Source organism: Triturus cristatus, chromosome 7 (assembly GCF_964204655.1).
Source record: "Triturus cristatus chromosome 7, aTriCri1.1, whole genome shotgun sequence".
Taxonomy (NCBI): Eukaryota; Metazoa; Chordata; class Amphibia; order Caudata; family Salamandridae; genus Triturus; species Triturus cristatus.
In genome coordinates this window covers 304062916-304087391 of record NC_140590.1, presented here as the reverse complement: position 1 = coordinate 304087391, position 24476 = coordinate 304062916, and the positions used below count along the sequence as shown (strand labels likewise).

Genomic DNA, 24476 nt, shown 5'->3' with positions numbered 1-24476 from the left:
CTTCCGGCGACTCCGGGGTGCGATCCTCACCCCCGACCTCCGGTGCTCCTCCTCACAGGTTCCAGGCGACTCCGGAGTGCGATCCTCACTCCCGACCTCCGGTGCTCCTCTACCTCGGTCTCCGACGACTCCGGAGGGCGGACTTCACTCCTCCGATGACGCCGCTCGCTCGACCTCGGTTCACTTCCTCCTCGACCTCTGGTATTCCTCACGACCCCCGTCGGCGCCCTCTCACGACCTCAGGCGGCTCCGGGTACGACGTCTGCTACTTCAGTCAGCGCCGCTTCTCCACCTCGGGCTCCAGGTCTTCAGGCTACTCGACGCCGGACTCCAGGGAAACCAGTTCTCAGGTCAGAGTCTTGCTGTTGTCTTGGTTCTAAGGCCTGTTCCTGCTGTCCAGGTCCTTAGGATGGTTTTCTTCTGTCTTCTTCCCACACAGGGCTATAGGCTGGGATCCATCAGTAGGGACAAGTATCAAGGGTGGGTTTATGGACCCCACTCCAGGCACAAGTTTCCACCCCTGCTGCTTCACTCCTTCCTCCTTCACTGTTGTGCTCCTCTCTCTTCACCAGTCAGGTGCCAACTGCCAGCTCCAACTGCCAACTGCCTCTCTTATCCTCCCAACATTCTAAACGGTCTCCAACTGTCACAGAGTTCTGGAACCTCCTGGAATGTTCTGGAAGGTGCTGGTAGGTTCCAGTGGATGCTGGTGATGTCATAGGAGGCCACCATTTTGTGCTTCAGGCCCTCAGACAGAAGTTTCAGGGGTAGCTAAAATGGCTCCCTGAATCTGTAGCAACACTAAAAAGTCTGGTGGTTCCCAAAAAGGAAAAAATTCAAACAGGGTTTGAGGCAAAAGTGGGACAAAATAAATAATGATGAGGAGGGACCACCCAAAGGGCTGACAGGTCTAACAGAGTGTTTGTATTGAGTTGTCTGCAGCACGACATTCAGTTTAGAGCGAAACACGTCCTTGGGGTGGACATTGACATTGCGGATGCTTTGTCTCGTTCGCAGTGGGAGAGGTTTCACGGGCTGGCCATGGAGGCAGACACCCTTAAGACCCAAGTGCCAGCTGAACTGTGGGCTAAAGGGGACAAAGGATGCTACAATTGGTGGTAGGATCGTTCGCAGTGTCCATGAGAAAGGCGTATGGCCGAACTTGTCTGGAGTTCCTACAGGGAAGGGTGCAGGAGGACAGGATCTTGAGAAAGAGAAGAAGACGTTATACAGTTCATACTGGCCATGATAGAAGAAGCATTGGCATAGCCAATAGGTTTCGCTTTTGGGACTTTATAAGTATTTAGTTATGCAACTGTTGCATGGCTAAACACGTTTAAGGTCCCAAAGGCGAGACCTATTGGCTATGCCAATGCTTGTTATTGCTAGCGTTGCCAACACGGAGGAAGGCAAGGCATATGGGTAGCACAAAACTGATTGCATCATTGCATTTTTTGGGGTTTATTGAGGGCAGAAGGCAACACATTTGGAGGGAGGGGGCAGAGGGTAACACAGAGGGAGAGACATCGAATCAAGGGCAACAAGGGAGGGCTTAGGGAGGGGCTGGGAGCAAGCACACAGACAACAGAGGGTGGGAAAGGTGGAGGTACACTGAAGACAACAGAGTGTGGCAGGAAGGGAGGGGCTGGGGGCAAGAAGACAGAGCGGAGGCTCGGCGGAAGAAGGAGCATGGTGGGTGGTAAGTATGGGAGAGAGACAGGTACAAAAAATGAAAGGTAGATGATGTGTGCTGGTGTGAGGTCTCACACTGACAATCCCTCATCGCGATCGCTGTAAAAGCGAAAGTGATCGCGATGACGCACACTAGGGATGCACGCGCAGCAGCTGGGGGGAGGGGTATGGTGCAGAAGGCTGGCGCAGGATGGCTGGGCGAGAAGGGAGGGGGGAATGCGGGGAGCAGCTGTGCGCGTGCACGCCATCGTGCACTATAGCTTGTCGCCAGCACAAAAAGGTGTGTAGCACTTTCTAAACCCACCTACTAAATGTCTCGCCAGACCAGCGCATGCGCTGGGTCAGGCGAGACCTAAAAAGGCCTTTCGAGGGTGACCATTACAGCGAAGTTGGCAGGGATCACATTTATGGGCAAGCTTTGGTGGGACTATGCGCCATTGGCAGGGGAACTGGGGAAGGAAATGCTCACAGGCTGGGCCAGGCAGTCAGGTTAGAGTCAGGAGGCCATTGTCGATTGGGCTGTTAGCCAGGCTATCAGCAGCACTTCCGGATATATACTACTGCCAGGAGGAAGTAGTTCTCATCCATAATGCCGTGGTTGTATTTTGGGGCTTTCAGAGTATCAGAACTGTTGGGGAAGAAAGGGTCCCCGGGGCTCCTTTGGGAGGAGGTAGAGGTGCAGAACATGGGAAATAAGGCAATACATATCCTTATCAAGCTCTCGAAGACTGACCAGAGAGGAGTAGGAAAATGGATAGTATTGAGTGGCAGCAAGGACCAGAGGATATGCCCGGTGCAGAGGTGGGCGGGGGGGGTTGCGGGGGGGGGGGGGTGCATTTTGAAGGGACGAGATGGGGGAGGCAGGCAAAGTTTTCTGCAGAAGATCAGGACGAAGGGTGACGGGCTCAGCTTCTGGGTGTAAAGAGAAGGGCTCTGCAACAGTTGGGGGAGGTGCCTGTTAAATCAAGAAGGGGGTGGGGATAATGCTGCCATGTAGTTTGCGTTTCTCACGCATGTGTCTTTTCAGGTGCAGTGGCGGGGTCGGAGTCACTATCCATTTGGATAGTTGGTCACTCTTTCGTGGGCGGAGGGCATTAGATTCAGAAAGGAAAGGGTGTGAACCTTGGATTGGACCCAGCACTATTTAACATTTGTTGGCATGGGAAAGGTGGCATGCATTGGCACAAGCTTATTCCAAGTTAAAATTTATTGTTGCATCGACATGCCTGTCCTGATGTTTTAGTTATACACCTAGGTGAAAGTGACCTGGTGGTTTGTAAAGGTTTGGCATTAATTAAGCAAACGACAAGGGATTTGTTAGAGATTACGCAGAGGTGGTCAGGGTGCTATGTAATTTGGACGGAGTTCATACCTAGAAGGCAGTGGAGGGGGGCGAAAGACCCACAGCCATTGACAAAACTAGGAGAAAGATAAATAGGGACATGAGAGCCTTTTGTAAAGAAGCAGATTTTGGGAGGGTGGAGCACCCGGAATTGAAGTTTGCGACAATATTTTTTCAGGGGGGACGATGTCCATCTGTCGCGCTTCGGTATGGAATTGTACCTCATTCTGATTAAGGAGGTTTTAGATATGTTACTAGATATTAGAAGGTACCCCAGGAGGTCCTAAAGGGGGTCAGAAAGTCTGAGGACTGTTCCGAGTGGCGTCTGGGAGCTAGTTATGTACATGTTTACAGTTTACTGTAGGGTTGGGAACAAGTTAATACGGAAGCAGGTAAGAAGGTTAAGATAGGAGATACTTCGTTAATTAGATCTTTAGACAAGTAGCTAATAGGTTACAGGGTTTAAAGGTTCAACAGTTAAGGAATGAGTTGGGGTTGTTGAATAGTTTCAATTAAAGGGGAATGCTGGGGAAACATTAGGTGTGGGGGAGGTAAGTAGATGAAGCAATGTATAGTTAGGTTTCGTGTTGTACGGCAAGGCCAAGGTTAGGTTTATGGTAGGTGCACCGGTCTTCAATAAAGCATTCTTTTTCACACCTTCCCCTGCCTCATGGGGTCCGTCTATTCCTTGCGACCAAAGACAGCTTAGAAACTCGTAGAGAGAGATGGGCTCTGAAGTATCAAGTTTTACCCCGTTTTATCTGCACGATTGGCCCACTGTACGCATCTTAAATCATGAAGTCCTTCATTGTCTTCAGCTTGGTTCTCCCCATTGGACTGGACCATTGAGAGGATCTCGGGCCCACACAGAGTGTACACAAACGTAAGCTTTACTTCTGCTTTCAGGCAGGCAAGGTATGCCAGCTAGGGGATACCATCTTCAAAATGCCTTGTGCAACTCCCGTGGCTTGTCCTCACATGCTAAGATGGGATTATCTGTGTTACAGGAGACCCGTCCAAGGCACATGCCTGCACAATCTGTCAAATCAGAGGGAGGAGCCTTTAAGGCAGCAGAAGATTATCCCTACACCTTGATTTTGTAAGATTTGATTAAAGTTAATATATACATATTATATATACACATACTAAAGTAAGCAAAATGTTAAAAGTAAACAAACGTGTTGAAGCAAAACAGAGATAGGGAAAGAAAGCAAAATGTTTGAAATAGTTTCTTCAGAATACAATTTTATTTTCTGTCAAAATGGCAACAAGTGTGTAAAAATAAACACCAATTTCAATGTGCCAAACTTTCAATCAATGTATTCATTGTTGCAATAAAACAAATCTTCACGCAATTTAAAAATTAAATCACCACCCAATCCAGCGCGAGCCCATACTTTTAAGGTTTACTGTAAAATAATTATCCATTTGTATTTACAAGGACAAAGGGTTCTTTGGCAGGACATTGCAAGCAAATAATGAAGGTGAACCTTACCATAAGTGTGGTTCTATTACGGAGGGCAAAATAAGTGTAAGCACCATGGTGTAGCAATACTGTTTTATGAAATAATTGGGGCCATGTTACACAAAAAAACCCTTTGTTCCATGCAACAGATGAAGCAATGCCCCAATTGTAGTCCCTTTTCTATGCCATTGGCTCTTTAAGAATCCTGGTGTAATAACTTATATTTGGTGACGATAACTGCCTACATTCAGGAATAATCACAACCCTTGTACGGGTGAACGCCGGAAGTGACTAAATTAATTGGAGCTCAATCCCCTGCCTACATTCAGGAATAATCACAACCCTTGTACGGGTGAACGCTGGAAGTGACTAAATTAATTGGAGCTCAATCCCCAGGTAGCTATGGCCCAAAGAAGACAGGCTTTAATTAGGACAATGTGTGAAGTAGTTATGTAGTACCAAAACAGTAACACGTTTGAAATGCAAACCAATAAAAAGTCCAAACGGAATTAGACATGTATAGTAAAATAAAAAAAAATTAAAAATTTTAAAAAAAATACACCAACATGATATAATCCAACAAAAAAGTAACCAGAGATATGCATTTTTAAAGTGCACCCCCAGTGTTCTATGTAAAAACCCTAGAGACGCAAGTCTGGTGTGACACAGCAAGGGTCAGCTAACATTTGCCTGTGACAGGGGAGGCCTCTTTGAAGTTAATCCAGTTCCCGGGCACAACCTCACTGGTCATCCTATTAAGGGGAAAACATCCCATCCTCACACTTAGACCCTGGGAACAGTTTTCAAACCGTGTCAAATTACTTTTCCCTAGTATTTATTCAAAATAAGACTTCACCATTCACTTGGATTCTTAATAACTATTACAATTATTTGTTTAATTATTTTCCTAGATAATTCCGTTCCCGAAATACAGTATTAGAATTCCTAATCTGCACTCTTGCTAGACCTCTCCCACAGTGAAAAATCTCTTTTTAGTGCTAGCCACTGTAAGGACATGTTAACATAACATTTCTACATGTCCCACTTTTAAATATCAGGCACCCAGCCTTGTGGCCAACAAGGTTCATAAAACAACCCAGACAGTTCGCTGTTCCACTTTTTTGCAGGCATAAATAATTTCTTGCTGGTTTTGGGGTCATAAAAGCCTTCTGTTGGTTTTCAAGCCACTTGCGTGTGGGTGGTAGCCTCTCCCCGGAGTTAGGCCTCAACTTGCTACCTTGTTTGTCCCTTTTTAGGTCTCGCCTGACCCAGCGCACGCGCTGGTCTGGCGAGACTTATTGAGAGGGCTCCAAAAAGTGCTACCAGGCCAGCCTAGAGCTACAGTGCATGTGCGTGGGCGCGCGCCGCGCTTTACCGCGATTACTTTCACTTTCGCGGCCGCTTTGATGTGTGATCGTGATCGCGATCACTTTCACGGCCGCTTTGCATAGCCAATAGGTCTCGCTTTTGGGAGCAAGACCAATAGTTGCCTTGTTAAAAATTTACAAAGCAAAAAGCCTGGCCATTGCTACATATGGCAGTGCTATCTGGGGCTACTGTTCTACGGAAAGTATGCAGATTACCGAAAACAAATTTTTAAGATCAGTCCTTTCCGTTCCCCAGTCAACTTCCACATATATTGTTCATTCTGAACTTGGCATGGGATACATCTCAGACCTGATTAAAGTGGCCCCTGTTCTGGCCTGGCTCAGGATCTGGCTGAATCAAGAAATTCCCCTTAATCATACCATCTTAAAAGACTGTTTGAAGCTAGACAGGGTAAGTAAAATACCGTGGCTGGCCTACATTAAAAACAGTCTTTTTAAGCTAGGGAGACCAGATCTCTTTTTATCCCCGTCCACAATAACTGCAAAAGATATAGTCCTGATTAAAGGCTTGATGGGAGATATGTTACGATTAGACAGGGAACAAGTAGAACTTAAGAAACCAACGGTAAGGTCGGGTATTATCCTGTGTACTTATCTTGGCCCAGAACCATACTTAACTATTGTTAACTTGCCTTACCATCGCTTCCTCTTAACTCGTTTTCGGTTGAACCTGATCCATTTATCTTTGGGTCACTTTCCGACTTGGTGTTCTCCCGAAAACGCTTTGCCGTGTAAGTGTGACAACTTCTCGATTCAGAACACACTGCATTTTGTAATGTTCTGTGACCACTTCACGGCTTTAAGAAGGAAATATTTAATTCCGATCCTTAAGGAGGCTGGGTTCATACAGGTCAAGCCAGCACTTTTGTTTCTCCAGCTATTACAGACTCCAAGGATAATATCCCATGTTGCTAATTTTTTAGTGGGGGCTATTAGGGTCAAGAAAAGGTTGTTGTCTGATAATCCTGTGTATTTGGGTCCTTAAACAAGATGAATCGTATATTGCCATTTGATAATGATTACTTCATGAATATTTTTTTTAATTCGAAGATTTTATGAAAGTGATGTGTATAGCTTGTTTTCTTAACTGACCTCTTCTTAATGCTTTTTTAGGACTGGATTTTATAGATGTATATATTTTTTGTATTATTCACATGTAAATAGTAAATTTATGTATATATATTATGAACTTATTCTGTATTAATTACTTGTTTTTTTGGATCGACTGTATATATATTGTTCCTCTGTCTTTTTATGATATTGATTTATCGAAATAAAGTATTATGACTGACTGACTGGCTTTTGGGACCTTATAAGTATTTAGTTATGCAACTGTTGCATGGCTAAACACTTATAAGGTCCCAAAGGCGAGACCTATTGGCTATGCCAATGCCTGTTGTGCCCTACCACCCGGCGGTTCTGGGCTGCGAGTGCAGTCTCCGTTTACTACCCCCTTTTCCAGCCTACTCACCCTGCCGTAAAGGCATGCCCAAGTGAGTGACCCTCTTCCTACATACCGCCCTGCCGGTGTGCCTCAAGCCCTATACAGGAGTGATTTAATAATATTTAAAAGGGGGGGGGGTTTGACCTATCTATTCAAAGGGTTTATTTTGACAGACCGAATTGCAGTTTTTACAATGCTAGAGCCAGGCTACATTGGTAGGCCTAAAGCTATGTTGGCACTGCCTCTGAAATAGATGCCACAATATGTGCTCCAGCCCACTGGTGGCATTTAAATTCCAGGCACTGGGTACACTTTGTACCATACACTGGGGACTTCTAGGTAAGTTAAATATAGGAATAAGATGTGTATCAATTTCATCACATGATGAAAGGGGGTGGGGGTCATAGAGACCTAACCACTAATTAGCAGTGGTAAAGTGCAGAATTCTTCAGCCAGCAAAAACAGTAAAGGCAGAAATCTAGGGGGAGTACACTACGCAAAAGGTGGCCATTTCCTACAGCTTGTTTGTACAGCTTTGATTGCATCATGGTCTCTAAACATAAAAGTGTAGAAGAAAACTGCATACTAGACACAATTAGTGCAATTAGACTAGCCGAGCATCTTTGATCTTCATACACTCAATGATGCAAGCACCAGCAAAGATCCCTCGAAGAAGGTTTCCTTATTGTTACCCAACCATTCCAGACACAGATCACTTCATACAGGCACACCTGTTGTTGCGCACAACACTAGCTCCTCAGACTGCCTACCAGCTTTATTTGATTATTCCGCATAGTACCAGGTCAAAGCACCAAGTTAAATTACTGTTTAAATTGAAACAGTTTCAGTGCTACTGGTATTTGTGATTGAAGGCCATTTGTATACAAAAAAAGCATTCTACATTGATCTTTTGATTATATTAAAAGCATAGGGCACATTTTATTTTCAACAGCAGAAAACGAATTAATGCAATGGATCTTTTAGGTTTATAACATCTTAAGTTGAAATGAGCAAGAAAAAACACTTGAGTTTTGGAGTAGATGAATTTGCAGTCTGTAAAGCATCATAAACCATACTGCCTCCATTGCGCATTCCTCACAATGGGCATCAGCGCTTTAAATGAGCCGGTACGGAGTCAGTGCACATCTTCAACATTGGAAAGGACAACACGCGCGCTTCTCAGTACCGAAGAGGAACTCTGCAATAGTAAGTACCCGCACTTCTGTATTTCCACTACAAGCACTGCGTCTCACCAAGGCAGCTCTTCATTCAGCCAACTGGTCTACTGAGTGCCAACTCCTCACACAGACCACCACCAGCTCTGTATGGCCTACCAATGTTAGTTCTTCACTGCCACCAGAGCCACACCATAACCTGCCTTCAGTGCCAGCTCTCCGCACTATAATTTAGTTCCTGCGCCTTAGTTATGCCAAACGTCAATCCAGCCAGATCAATGAGCAGGACCAGTACTTTATCTTGGGCCCTCGCCACTAGAAATGGTTCAGGGCTAATGATCCTGGGCCAAAGGTAAGGCGTAGCTCAGCTTCACCAGAAGTGTTCAATATACAAAAGCCAAAACTATCTGCTTTGCCAAATGCTCTGAAGTGGCCTATATATTAGGAAAGCTAAGGCTGCTGCATGTGCTGTACATTATTCTGTGTGTGAGGGAAACTTGCACTACTGGCAGCTGTGCTTTATCGATTGTGCTTGAGCATCAGCAGAGCTTGCGCTGGTTCTGCGCTTTTCAGAGATCAGGAAACCTACATGGCTGATGCCCTTGGAGCTCGAGTGAACCTTGCACTGAATCCATTGTGTGGGAGGGAATCTTAAATACCCGAGGTTTGCATATTAAAATAAAAATTAAAAAAAACAGATGAAGGAAGATGAAAGCTGAAGGCTTCTCAGATCTTACATATCTCCTATCCCCCATTTAAAAAAAAACACCCGATCCGATCAATCATCCCTCGGGAATGTGATGTGTAAAAGCTAAGGGGGCCAGGGTAACATGAAAATGATAACAGCACAAATGCAGAAACTTTGCTCTATAGGAGCAAACTAAATAAATAAATGCACGACAATTGTGTTTGTACCATTGTTGCTGTTTGTGTGACAGTGTAAGAGGCTACCAGTGGATGCACCTGGCCAACAAGCGCACCATAAAGATGTTACACTTTTTGCTATGATTATAGAATAAGAAATACACATTTACCCACACCAAACCTCCCCTGTACAACGACGGGGAGCAATACGTATTTGCATCAGTCAGCTTGCACTACACAACCAGAAAAATATAACAAATGCATTTTCCTCATTTCTAACCTAGGGTAAAGTTTCTGAAAAAACAAGTCGAGTGCCCTAAGGCGACGTCACAAGTCAGTCCTTATTTTCACATAAAGGCACACACAAGTTTTTATCCGAACAGACAGATGTACTATTGTGTTATACTCAACAACTACTGGAATTTAAAAACAAAAAAGTGACCCAGATTCTTCTGTTGGTAACAATAGTGGGCGCAGAGCTGCAACGTGTATCACCTTTGTGTTCCACATTTAGAGAGTCTTAGTTCGGGCAAAGCCAGATAGCTTAAAAGGCAGATGGGATGTCGTTTTCCAAGCGGAGTAATTTCAAAATGTGTGATCGGGAAAGGCGTGGTTAATATAGATTTACACAAAGGTAACAAGGCCGAGATCATGGGACGCTCGCTAACCAGATTACAACTTCCTGGACTCTTCCTTCCATCAGTATTACTTAGAAGCAGTGTACCTCTGCTGTCCGACGGAGATTAGTCAGGGCCTAGCCCATCGGATCTGCTGGGTCATGGAATGGGGCAGGCTGATATTGTCACGTGGGAGTTACTAAATGTTCTGCGTCAATTACTTGAAACTCAATTATCTGTTCACATGAATCACAGTGCCAGTCTCCCAGACTATTAAATGCTAGAGTTCCCACACATGCTTGGCAGGGAAGCGCTTACACCATCTAGAAATCCCCTTTCTCACCAACTTACTTCATTTGTTTGCCAACTGATCTAATGTATGGGATCTAACCAATTTCAATTAGTTGTTGTTAAAATATCATCATTACGATGACAGTCCAGGAGGAACCACGTAGAAGGACGTGCTTGGGAGGATGGGTAGGTAGTCTTAATGCTAATGTGATTGATGGTCTACCCTTCAAAACGTGTTTCTTCTTAGCAGAGCAGCAAAGCCCTTCATAAAACACATCCATTCACGCAGCGATCCATGACTCTATGGCTACCCCATTCAGTATAATCAATATCTAAATAATAGACTAATCTACCCCCAACGTCACTGGCCACTATCCAGCGAGAGACCGCAATAAAACATGTAGCACAAGCAAGCGCACTTTGATCAGACCAATCGGACTCCGGCCAACAACAGACCCAGAACGTGAAGGGTGCCCAGATTCTGAATGCGCTTTGAGACTACAGAGCACTGGTAACATGCTATGCAAATGCACTCAAAATAACATCCCTGCAGTTAAAACCACTCTTGGATGTATATATTGTCCTTCCAACGACTGCAGCTGTACTCTCTAACTTCGTAAATATTTATACAAGTTTCAAGGTACTTCAGCCTATTGAAAGAGACGCCAATGCACGAGATCCTACATCTCTAGCTGGTCACGATAATGACCTATTTGCTAAATTAACACTCGGAGGTAACCTAAGAATACAGGGTCTGGTGGTTGCCAAATCAAACACTGGTGGAGAATACTGCTTTAGAAGTTTTTGATAATTTCCTCAAATATACTAATTCCCAGATTGTCGGATAATTTGCTGTTTGCAAAAGACTAGACAGCATAACTGAACCCGATACATATTAAAGATAAACATACGTGTAGGAAAATAGGGCGAAATTAATCTGAAAAAAAAGAAAATACATAGCAGTGAACGCTAAAAATACTAGTAGAGTTTCAAAAAATTAAAAGGAACGTACGTGTTAGAGGTTCTAAAAATTAAGTCTGCTTTTGTTTACTTGCTGTGAAGGGTTCAGGAGGAGGAGAAATCCCAGTGAATGGGGTATTCTAGTCAAAGCATGTTGCCCTTATGGAGAATTAAGTGGTGAAGTTGTAACCTTTCCAGATTACTCAATTTAAAGTCTAAAGAGCCTCTCCTCTCAAAGTCCTTCTCAGTTGATGGTCTACGACTTTGAATCCAACATAATGGGCAACTATTCTAAATCCTCTTTTCATGTATATTTAACTGTTGGGACAGACCCCAGAATCATGGATTGGAAGTCAAATCATGAAATAATAATAATTTTTAAAAACACACATACACGACTAATCTACCAGGCTTATATTACCCAATCTGCTAGCAGTGCATGCAGAGGCAGATTCAGATTTTAATTTCTGATAAGCAAGGAAGCCAGGGATTTTTTTTGTTTTGTTTAGTGTACTTGAAGTCCCTTTTACCAGGTCAGTAGCTTAACTGTCTGGGGAGTTTAGAGGTTCAATCTAACTGCTCTCGCAAATTCCAATAAAATCATCAATGTACATACTTGCGCAGTGGATCGGTATCTCACCTAGTACAAATGAAGAGCAGGTGCCAAGGATATGTGACGCCACCCCTTTCCTATTATCTTGACAAAAGCATCCACTCCCTCATATCGCCCTCTCCGAGACTGTGGTTATACTTTTCATATATGATGAAGACAAGATCAAGGGGTGAACTGGCCCTTAGTCAAAGCTGTAATATATCACCATCCACTATTCTAATAGCCATTAGCCGAAGAGGAGACAGTCCCTCATAAAACTGAGTGAAGACCACTATCAAAAAACTCTTGCTAAACAATCTAAATTGAAGTGTACTAAACGGTCACTCTGCGGTATCCGACCCACCACCCACTGGAGGTGCGATTAATGAAAAGCAGCAGGATTTCCTCTACCTAGCACAGGCATTGCTTGCAGACTCTGTGCACCCCCTTATGGACATGATTCCACGAGATAAAAGAAGACATAGAAAACAGGGCCAGAGACAGAGGACGACACATTAGATGCACTCGACGTACAGCTCCAAAAATCTTGTTCTTTAAATGCATGCACTTTAACATCCAGATCTACAACACCTGCTTAATAAATATCAGCTTAAGATATCATGCTCTGTGGGAAAAACTGCTTCCACTGAATAATTCATTAACTTCATTACTACAACAACCAAATAAAAATTCAAACCATGAATCCACAGAACAATAGTTTGACTATTCACTACGGACATATCCACGTTTAGTGCCCAAATACAAGTCACTTGCTATAATGAGTTGGCAAGCTTCTTTGACAAAATCTACAATGGAATTGTCATAGCATAGATAATTCATGTCCGCCAGAATCCTAAATAGGAAGTTACCTATTAATGGCCGAACATCATTTCACCTGTATGGCCAACTGAAATCTAGGGAAATTCATGGTCTCAAACAGGCCACCTAGTCTGGCCAAATTCCAACAAACCTACCTGAATCAACAATCACCTCCGTACTCACCATCGAAAGGAATTGTCAATACAATAACTCAAAGTCACCTGGTTTACCACAAGTGCTACGAAAATAATAATCATCCAGTCACTAGTCTACCTTCACTGGTGAAAATAAAGGACACGCGTGTTAGCAACTATCTAGCTTTTGCTCAGAGTGTAGCACTGGAACAGCTACAGTTAACATCACAGTTGATGAATACTAAATGCGGGATAAAATTAAAAACAGGCATGTCAATGTTTCTGAGCCCATCAACAGGCTTCAACACGAATGACTATGATATACTGCTCAACACTCATCCTCTCCACACAGTCTTTACTATAGGTAGCAATGATTCAGGCGACAGCCAGGTAGCGAAAATAAATGACTTTTTCCTCACCCCATTAGCAATATCTTACAGGTTTAAAAAAATATCAATGATGCGCCCCACCCCTCACACCTTAATCTCTTGGGGGGCTTCCTAATACACATAGCCTTACCATCAATCTGCTGAGGGCATGAGGAGTTGTATAGCGATTAACATAATCTCCCATCATATAAAAGACTCCCTTTCCAAAAAAATGAAACTGGATTACCAAATAGAAACAAATCAAATTGTATTCTAGGTAATCATCTGATCACAAACAGTACAGCAAGAAAACAGTGAGCACATCTCTATGAAGCAGGTCTTTGTTCCGAGCCAAGACAAAGCCAGTCGATTCATAATCCAAACTCCCTAAGGTTTATACTACACACGCTAAATCGAGATCCCCCCCCCCCCCAAAAAAAAACCACAGACTTTTAAAGGGTGCTCAACACCAGCCATGACTGAGTAAATTGATCTAAGGATATCCTCATAGAAGATCTAAAACAGGTAGTACAGGCGTGAGAAATGAAAGTTGGGATTAGGGGTCTCCATCTTGATTGGTTTTCAGCCATCCTGACCATCCCTTTCAAGGCTGTCCTTCGTGCAGCTGCAAGACTGGTTAAGAGAAAGTTCACCCTCATCACACCACCTCTAAATAAACTGACATGGCTTCCACGCTAAGATCATTTAACTAACAGATCAGATGATATTCAAAAACTTTGAAGCTGAACACTCTCCACTATTTGAAAAACAAGATAACACTCTTTAGTGAGTGAAGATAATACCTTTGAAGCAGCCCCCAATTGAAACCACTTCATTACTACAAAGCCCCTACACATACCCACTCCTCCTCAGGTGTTGTTGCAAAGGAGGAATGACACTTTAATTATCAGACATGACCTACACATAAAACTACTGCCCACCTCTTGAACGGACTTTTTATCTTCTCCGTTGAAAAGCTGAGGCCATCATACCAAAATGCTACTTTTAAAGCATCTGAAAATGAACGGTTGCAAGGATCTCTGTAAATAAAAGTTCGGTCAACTTAACCCCTTCAGCGCTGGGCGAATTCCGCCGCGGTGCTGAAGGGTTCGAGCGCGGGCGGGACCATGACGGAACGGTTCCGTCATGAGCACAGCTCAACCGTGGCTCATGACGGAACCGTTCCGTCATGAGCATGGAAGGGGTTAAAGCTTGTTTGGGAAAACAATAAGGCATCTGTGGAAACACCAAATATAACTAGAAATCTTCAGAATTACTGCTCCAAGTACATTTTACCTATAAAAATTGCAATTAAGAAGAATCAGAATCATGTTTAATGGCTGGTTCCATCTGTCGGTTCCATTCGACCAAAGAAACTTGTATCCACCATAAGGATGAAAAAAGTAGGCCCTTCTAATAATTGCTTTTGTGCTTTGTGGGTATTCAAAAAAACTTTACATCACACTTTATGTAAATATGAGCTTATTGTGAATTTAAGACACTTAGTAAATTAGTACTAATGAAGTTTAAGTTTTGTTCGTGGTTTTATCAATAATCACCCATGAAGCCTAACGTGCTTTGTAGGAGGCCATCCCAATGGCAGAATGCGCGCTATAGATGCCACAAAGATAAATGGATGTTATGAATGATGTGGCTTTTAAATCAAAATTTCCAAGACTACATAAATGAATAAAACTCAAGTTACTGCCAGCCTTATGTATTTATACTGTGGACGTTTGCAAGACTTCGCCCGTGCTACACTGTTAAGGGTGTGTTAGAGGAATACTCGCACTGCTGTGTGTTGTATTCGTCTTGCACTACTACTGGGGCAATGCTTTGGGAGGGAAAAAAAGGGAAAAGAGAAGAAGAAAGGAAGAAAAAAAAAAAGTAAAATATGAGGAAAGGTAAAAAGAGGAAGCGAGCTGCTTTGCTGTTCTGTTTGGTTCAGATTGGTGTTAGGAAGCTTAGCTGCTGCTGTGGAAGCTTGTGTGCAAAGACACTGCTGCCCCTGGTGTGCGTGTTGCAGCATGTAGGTGGGTGTGTAATGGATGCCAAAACCGAGTGCAAGATCTTGCCCCGATGCTACCTGTTCTGTACTTGTCAAGGATGTGAAGGAAGGTTGCCCTGCTGCACGTCATGCGTGTACAGATGAATACATAACCGATCCATAAGAAAATCTTTCACGGATGCCAAATGTGCTTTCCTTGCCATAAAGGATAGAGGCCTGCGCCTCCCACGACGCACCCCGAGCATCCTTGAAGACCAATAAAGAAGCACACGAAAAACCCATGCTCGCAAGCACGTGCAACGACTTCCTGCCCTTGGAGTGCCCTCAATGCGCCCAGTGTAACTTCAGCTGAACATGCTGCAAGTGGAGGAGCTCTAGTTACCATGATCCAGACTCACTGGCTCCCTTCAGATTCTCATTGGAGGTTGAGGAGGGCAGGGAGAGTGATCAACGATAATTGGTAGAGCACATAAATAAAATAAAAACTCTTTTAGAAGTCGATCTCACAAAGCACCGATGGGCCCGACACTTCCAACCCCAAACATGTCAATGCAATCCACCCAAGCTATTCAACTCGCACTTAAACCCAATGCCCGAGTAGCAAGCAGTAATAGTAAGCTACTGAAGCAATGACCAAACTAGAACCCACAAAGTGAGCCCCAGTAGTCTCCTAAATGATGGACCCACCAGCGCCCTCAGCAATTTTATTGAATTCATGTATTTGTTGTTCTGTCTGGAGCAGACACTGCCCTAAGCGATGCTAACGTGCTTTGACGCTAGGAGAGAATATCCATTTCTTTTTAACCAAGAAACCTAATTTTATGAAACATCTTCCTAACATTCGAAAAAAGAAATGGGGATCAAAATTGGTGGTCATGCGGACAGTAGTGAAAGTTAAATATGTTTTACGTTGTGCATTCTACATACGCTCATACAGGAAGGAGGGCAAGATATAAATATAGCCTTAGGGTGTGTAAGCAGGGTCAACAGAAGGTTATTTCTCAGTCTGGCTTTGCAAGAGGTGAAGGAAGGTCTCGCCTTACCTCAATGGGTATCTGGTTCCAACTTTTAGGGGAGTAGCAGGAGAGGGAATGCAATAAGGCAGAAGTCTTGTTGCAGAGGAATTTAGTTTCTAGGTGATTGTTATTGGTAGCTGCAAACGCTTCTCGTTGATATAAAGCTTTTTCCATAGGTGGTGAGATGTACAGAGCTTTAGAGCACTTTTGATATAAGCTGACCTGAATGCACACTGTGCATGAAGAGCGAGGCATTCAAGCATGATTAATACATCTGAGCTCAGTCTAGCTGCAGTATTGATCACTGCTTTTAATAGGGGTGTCTGGAGATCAGGAAGGTGGTCCGCATGGAAAATCCATATTCCACTTCCCAGATATTTAAAGCTTTGACAGCTCGTTTTACCTCAGACGGGTTAGAATTTTAAAAAAATGTAAGTTTTAGTTTGAGGTGAGACCCCTTTGCCAAGGCATTTATGTCAGCACCTAACTTGCGATTGTCTACAGTGACAAACGATTTGGCACGGTAGATCATTTCAAAGCAAAGCTTCCTATAGGCTACACTGCCAGTTCCTAACCAGGCTGCTGTTTGGGGCAGGGCGACTACATTTAAAAGACAGGTAAGGGCCAAATTATGCAATAGTGTTGACTAAATTATGCAGTAACAAAGCAAATATGCGGAATGATGCAACACATTTTGTAAAAGGACTTCATTACTGTGTCATTGTTACAGATTAACAATGTCTGGGCAAAGGTCTCACCTCATTAGTACTATTCCAACACCCAAATACAACCAGTCAATCTTTGCGAAGGACCTTACAATGCAGGGCAAAACTTATTGATAGGTTTTTAGTAACTTTTTATCCATTTGAGATAGAATTTTTTTTTTTTGTTTAAATCTGCAAATTATGCAAAAGATAGTGAGTGCATGGCAACTCCAGCAAATCAATAATTATTCAGAAAATGCCACAGACCAGCATAATTCCAGTGGCCCTGGTTATCGAGTCTTGAGTGATACCAATGGGTTCATTTAAACTATGACCCAATTACTCAACGGAATGAGCCAATAAGAACGCTTATGTAATGAGGCAACATGCCCACCCCCCAAGCAATGCCCAAACTACATCCCTCCAACACACCTCTCCCAATAATGACACAACCAAAGAAACAACAGATCCACCAACAAACTAACCAACAAACTAGAGTCTAGGGCTCAGAATTAAGATGAACCCCCATAAATAAAGGAGCAAGACAAACCTCCACAGTAGTGGAGATGCTGACCAGCAATATTCCGCAGAGTCAACCTCAACATGGACCCATAAAAGGCACGGACGACGACAGCCCACAGACTTCAATGAAGTGTCTATTTACTATGTGACCTCTACACACACAGTTGTGCTAGGATAAGTTACTTTGCTTCTGGTGGTTAAAGTGTGATGGTCCACGCTCAATTGACTTCCTCTTAATAACTTATGGAAGCCAACCAAGTCACCGACCCCACCCCCAAAATGGGAACAGATCAACAACAACAACAAAAAATTAAGCAAGTAGGACGTGTGGGCACAACGTCACAAATTCAGAGCTACGCATGGCTCGCACTCTTTGGGTCTCCGTGACAACCCCTAATCTGCCCCGCAAAATCAAACCGTGGGCTTCCCCGACAGGCCGCAGCCTCAGGCCTAGGGGTGTGGATCATCATATCGTTGGGTTCCCCGACGGGCCGCAGCCTATGGCCTGGGGGTGTGGATCATGCCTGTCGACTTTCCGCTGGTAAAGAACTCACGGCCTACTTCAAAAGTCCCACGGTTAACCTGCGTCATCCCACCTGGGAAACGTTTGTTGACACGCCGCCTCTTGGCCCTCTAACCCCGCAGCGGCTGCCTCTCGGGCCTGGGAGTTGCCGGCTCTCCGTGCAGACATAAAAACTATCGACCGCTTCCCATGGAAAGTGATTGGGACCGGTCGGACAGGCTCCCGCGCGGGCGAGGCGGCCTCCGAGTGAGTGTGGTGAGGACGGAATACAAGGGGCGGGGCTGGGCGTGTCCGCAGACTACGCCAGGGCGCTGTGGATGGCGTCACGCCAAGATCCAGGCAGCTGGCCTCGAGGCTTCCGACGTAATGTCAGGAGCCGGCGAGGCTTCACTGTCCCAGGTGTTGTAGGAGAGCTGTAAATACGGGTTGCTTTGTTTTGGACATTTTAGGTAGGGGTAGGTGATCAAATAAAATAACAACACGAGTAAAGCCAAGGGTCTGGCATGGCTGTAACCACGAGCCAATAAAGTATTTGGAATGCAGATACTACGTACAACCCACAAGTAAATCTACACTAAAGTCTTCAAAATTCAAATATGTAATTCTTTCCATCAATCAAGACTTAAAAAGTGCGGCAAGTTACCCCAAAGCGTATGCAGGTGCTTGCAGGATCTGGAGGCTCATTCCAACAGCCAGGTCTTGCGGCCCATTTGGAATTCCGGAAGTGAGGTGATGGCCCGGAGCAGCCGTGGTCCGTGCAGGTATTTATTTATTTTAAAAGTTTTATATAGCGCTAGCTTGACCCGTAGGTACCAGAGCGCTTTACATACATACTGTTAGAGCGGTGGGGCCGGATGGGCAGAGGATTTCAACATAGGACCGCGAGGGAAAATTAAATAAATAATTAAATTTCCCTCATGGTTGTATGTCAAAATCCCCCCACCCGGCCCCACCGCTCTTACATGCGTGGACCGCGGCTGGTCCGGAGGTCTGTGGGGAAAGCCGTTCCAGGTCTTTGTTGTGATGTGGGAGGAACGTCCTCCACTTCTGTTTCCGTAGATGCAGGGAGTATGGGCAAGTGAGAGGGAAGTGAACTGTAGTCTTCTCAATGGTTGGTGAAGATAAGGCGGTGGTTAATTTAGGCTGGTCCTTTGTTGTGCAGAGCCTTGTGTGTGCGGATCAGCAGCTTGAATTGGCATCTCTTTTGTACGGGGAGCCAGTGGAGTTAACGGAGGTGGGGTGTGATGTGGGTTTGTCAAGGCTGGCCGAAGATAAGACTGGCTGCAGCGTTCTGAATGGTCTGAAGTCTCTGTAGAAGATGTGCTGTGGCTCCCAAGTAGAGGGCAATGCTGTAGTCCAGTTGGCTGGTGATGAGGGCTTGGATCATGGTCAGCTCATGTGTAGGGGTAGTTACTTGAAGATCTTACATAGCATGTGCTGAGCAAGGAAGCAGGTGGAGGAGACTGTTTTCAGGGTGAGCTTGTTGTCAATGATGATTCAGAGGTTTCGGGCATAGTTGGATGGAGTGGTTGCGGGTCCTGATTTGATGGCCAACAGGAGTCGTTCCATGTGATGCTGTTGCTGCCAAAGACCAGTACTTCCTTCGTGTGTGTTCAGCTGCAGGCATTTGTTCTTCATCCAGCCAGCAACATTTGTCATGCATCTGTGGAAGTTGGTTCTGGTAGTGATGGAGTCATTTGTGAGAGACAGGATGAGTTTGGTGTCATCTGCGTAAGAAATGATGTTGAGACCGTGGGAAATTATGTTGGGACCGTGGGCTATATCTCCTTTAGGGAACCGGGTTAATTTAAGATGTGTGTTGTTTAAACAAGATGCAAGATTGTGTCTCAAACAAAGTTTTCTTCTCTCCTGAGCCATCTGATCATGCTCCTCTAATGGCACCATTAGCCCAGAAGAACAGGACTGCCCATGCAACCAACATTTTTATTAGATCTTGGGCTTTTATTTTAACTATCTTATGCATTGTGGGGCTTGTAATCCTAGTTCACTTCAAGTAAAACAACTGCACTAGAGTTCTAGATTTTACAGGAAAAATAAACCGCGATAGGGGGTGCTTGGTGACATCCAGTAGTCCGGCAATGCATTCTGGCCATAGTGCCTTGGTAAGCAGGTTCTTGTGGGTATCTTGCTAAAAACGTTAGTTCACTTTACTAGGAGGTCAACAGCAATAAAGGAAGAGGACCTTTGAACCACAGTGTAGCAATTCAGATCAAGTGCCATTATTTGCATTTCAAACTAAGAAACTATAGTACAATAGTACGAGGACGGGTACTGGAATTACAGGATTCTGCAGTCAGAGTTCTGTGCTGGACTATGGATTTGCCATATAATCAATTTTCTGTTGCATAACATTCGTATTTCACCAAAACAATGTTTCTAGTTCAAATGGCCAAAAGTTACTAAAACGTAAATGTCTAGACTATTGATCTGCCCGGTCCTCTGGGATGGCAGAGGGTCTCTGGGACGGCCAGTGAAAGGTAATCATGGGTCGTGTATAGTAGCACCCCTTTCAAAGTGCAATGCCCAGAATTAGCCCTGCCCACTGCCGTGGCCGCGCCCTGGCAGAATGGGAGTGCACGTGAAACCCCAACATTGAAATCAATAAAACAACCGAATAATTTAAAATTGGCATCGAGGAGGTAGACTTGCAGAAGGCTTAAAAGTGGAATAAATCCCTACGCTTCTGTCTAGTCAATAATGCATGCTGGATTTTAGATTCACAATCTACTCACTACGATGCCACCCCACTAAATGAAGTGCAACGCCCCACATTACTTCATCATTTATCACAGTGATGTCACGAGCAGTGGGCGGAGTGTTCTGGAGACCTGCCCCTCACCACAAGCTACCCCGGGACACAGTACCGACAAATAGTTCTTGGAATGGGAAACCAGACGTGCAGGTACTCCGTACCACAGTACGTACTTGTTTCTGATTAGTGCCGGTACTCTTCCTCTCAAAATAAAAAGTGTCAGTACTACGTACCGGCCCATTTAAAGCACTGCCGGCAAGTCCTGTACCTCAAACGGGCAGCGCAGTATCCAGCATCGCCATCATACACCTGTGTTTTCTTTTTTAAGTGTCCCCACGTGTTCACAGAAGTGGTCTCTGGGTAATCGATTGTGTTAATTAAAAACCCTAAGGACACAAAGGCGTCCGCAGCTGCCAGTGCCGTACCATCCGTAGCCTTCAGTGCAGGCTAGACTTGCTCGTCATACTCAGCCATGCTCGCAGTACAATTCAGTACCTGTCAGCTCCACCCTATGCCCAGCGAAGAATGCTCCTCAAAACCTAGTAATATGCACCCCACAGGAGTACCCTGTAGGCCCCACGCAGAAATTAAACGGTAGCTTTTCTTTACCCAGCTAGCAGGGCCCGCATCAGGTACCCAGCAAAGAGTACCAATCAATCTGTACATGTTAATAGGTATCGACACCCTGGAATACACATCCACCAGTGCCCTAGTGTCCAACAGTGAGCTCTCCACAGCACCATGCAAACACAGCCCCCGAGTACACCGTTCACTAAGTTCCCTTCAGTACTCTGCAATAAGTACTGTTGGGCAACCAGCATACACTTCAGTGCTCATCAGTAAACCTCCACCCACCACCACTAATAACAGTGCACAGCCAGTGACCCCAAACAGCATTCAGCACCATCGGAACCCCACAAGCAGACTCTCTCAAGTACCAGCCATCAGCACCCTTCAGTTCCCAGCTGGGGGGGGGGGCCTTGGTACCAAAAAATAAACACTGAACAAGCAGCCTGTGTTCCCGACCTCGCAGCAGTACAGAACGGCGCACAGCAACTTGCAAAACCACCAGCAGTGCCTTGCCCTTCACCGCCCACCCGTCGGCGCCTTCAACTAGTACTGCCTGGTATCCAGCAATCCACACCCAAGGAGAGGTGTCCAGCACCAACCGACCCGGCAAATATGAACCTTAAAGTACCCTTCAGTCAGTATCAAACGACGTATCACATGACGGGCCCACGAACAATGAGCATCCTGCAAGCAACATCCTTCGGTACTCATCCATCAGTACCCCCTCTACCTCCCAGCAAGCTTCATTACCATGGTATTCGTACCAGGTAATCGATACAATTAGATACCCGGCATAGGTATCAGGCGGTATTCTGCAGTTTGTATCCTTCTCTACTAATAAACGGTAATCAAACAGTACTTTCCAGTACCAATTTGTGCCCTTAGACAAATGCAATCCACACCGAGCAAACCTTAGGACTCCACGATTCTATACGCAAAACAATCAGTACTCTTAAAACACCCGGAAATCAGTACCACTCACAACACAGCTATGTTTAGCGCCTAACATGTACCTTTGATCCTGCTGGTTTTGTAGCAACATATTTTTTTTTTATTATATGTCCAACCCCAAACGCGCAGCTAAACCTTTTCAAAGATTTATTGCAATATGTTCATTCAGGTACTTGGGACGGTTAAGGGGCGTGAAGGCCGTTCGGGTTATATAAAGCAGGAAGTCATGGGATGGGAGCATTTAATTGGGGCAATACAGCTACCTTTTCCATTATTACACTTCAGAGGTGGAGAAAATGAGCGATTTGCTGCAAATCACACTTTTGTTTGTTAGGTGTCGACGCTGGGATTGGAACCTAAATTTCCAAATCCCGAGTTGAGCAATTTTGCAAGGACCTCCAATCAATGAGTGCCAGAGTTCCCTCAGCGAGTACTCTGGCGGAGAGTACTCACGCGCGCTACATTCCGTGCTCTGCAGTCGTAACCTGTTCGCACTACCGGCGCTATTCGAAAGTATCTGCACCTACTTCGCTCTCCGAGACTCCACTCTTCAAAGCATTGCTAGAGCCGGTCTGTGTGTCAATAGAAGGCAGGAAGTGGGCCGGCAGGATGAGCCTGGGGGAGCGTAGCTGACGTCAGCGTTTATTATCACCCCCCTCCAGAGTTCCCAGCGCCGAGCACAGTGCCAGCAACCAAAACCAGAGGGCACCCTGCGCCCCGCCGCCTACTGCTACAGAATCAACAAGTCCAAAAGAACAATATTTTTTACAAAAGAACCTTTGGCGCAACAAATATAAGTGGAGTTTCTCAAAAAACCTTTTACTGTTGCCTCAAAGAAGTATAGTATTTTTAACAATATTACATGGGCTCTGCCTCCTCCAATCCCGGGCAGCTCAGTCCAGTGGGTTTGTTTCCTGGGGATAGGGCACTGCCAGGACCCTACAAACCATGGGTAGCGGGAGTGGGGGCAGCATGTCGGTGGGGCCGGAGCGGGGTTGCCTCACGTCACGTGGAAGCGTTATCTAAGGGGACACGTTCGGGCTGGGAGTCGATCAGCTCACCTGGTGAAGCCGCTGCTCTCCTGCGGGTGGGGGCGCGTTCCCCTTCCAGGACCCTGCTTCCTGCAGCTGCCAGACCTCGGTCTGCTCGGGAGCTGCCCTGCCTGTAGCACTCCCCAGTCCTCCTCTTCCTCTGTCCTGCCCGAATACAGTTTTCCTTCTCTATCTCCTCTTCCCTCCGCTCCCTCCTCCTTTTCTCCTCCCCTTCACCTCCCTCTCCACCCCCTGCCCTTCCCCCGCTCGCCGGGGGAGCGGGCAATCGCAGCCTTGGGATACTGCCCTGGGGGCTGCAGAGCGCTGTCTGCAGCAGAGTCCGCCCCCCGTCTCGGCGCCCCTCTGATCCCTTTGGCGGGCACCGCAGGGGTCCTCTCGCCCTGGGTGCAGGGAGCAGCGAGGGGCCCTCGCCTGTCCTGGGGGCATGTGGCTTGGAATGAGCAGTGGGCGGGGCTAAGGGATCATTTTACCTGAAACAGGAAGATGGGCATGGAATAGACGAATGCAGCCAGAGGACATGCGTAAATATAGAGACAGAGAAAATTGACATTTTTTTTAAGTAAGCCCCCAAAAAACAAAATGCCTTATACAAGGACGTCAGAGAATGCAGCCAATAGGTTTATGCTGGTCACCAAAAGCGTTACGATGTCACTTTGTTACTAAAACAGCCATTACCATGTAGACCAGAGGTCTTCAAACTTTTGGATGCTGAGCCCCCCTTGCCAAACTTTTTTAGACGTAAGGACCCCCGTCTGACAAAAAGTTCTAGAACCTGGTACTCCTCATCATCCACAACCATAAAAGCCCCCAATCCCAACAGCAAATAATTTTTGGGGTGGGGAAATAATATTAAACAGTGTTTAGCGAACCAAAGGTCAGTGAGCATGGGGGTGTAGTCGAAGGTGTAGCTAAAAACAAAGGGACCGCGTTTATGAGGAATTGGCGTAGGGCAGCGCTTCAAGTCTTCTTGCTGTGCTGCCCTATGCCAATGTGAAAGGGCAGGAATGCACCATTTTTTATGAAATACGGTGAATTCCTCTCCTCTTCCCTTGTGTTGGCACACAAATTGCTGCCTAGCAACAACATAGGCAGCGTAAAAAAAGTGATGCTCTAGCGATGCAAGTCTCTCATTAATAAGCACGAATATATTCTGTAGGTTTTTTAGGTCTTTAACCACCAGCTATCTACATATAAAATAATGGGTAG

At 45.3% G+C, this 24476-nt stretch overlaps 1 protein-coding gene across 3 annotated transcripts in view; it reads right to left on the bottom strand.

Annotated features, from left to right (window-relative positions):
• Nucleotides 1-23687, bottom strand: part of CDC42EP5 (CDC42 effector protein 5) — a 71230-nt gene extending 47543 nt beyond the window's left edge. Inside the window, exon 1 of one of the 3 annotated variants that reach the window (XM_085616343.1) lies at nucleotides 23280-23687. Coding sequence is in view for 1 of the 3 variants with exons in the window: in XM_085616342.1 (XP_085472468.1) it covers nucleotides 17998-18092 (95 nt within the window). In the remaining 2 variants the exon portion in view is untranslated. Of the gene's footprint in view, nucleotides 1-17997; nucleotides 18168-22745; nucleotides 22768-23279 lie in introns of those variants that run through there. The other 2 variants (XM_085616344.1, XM_085616342.1) reach the window with 2 other exon arrangements.
• Nucleotides 23688-24476: the final 789 nt, after the last annotated feature.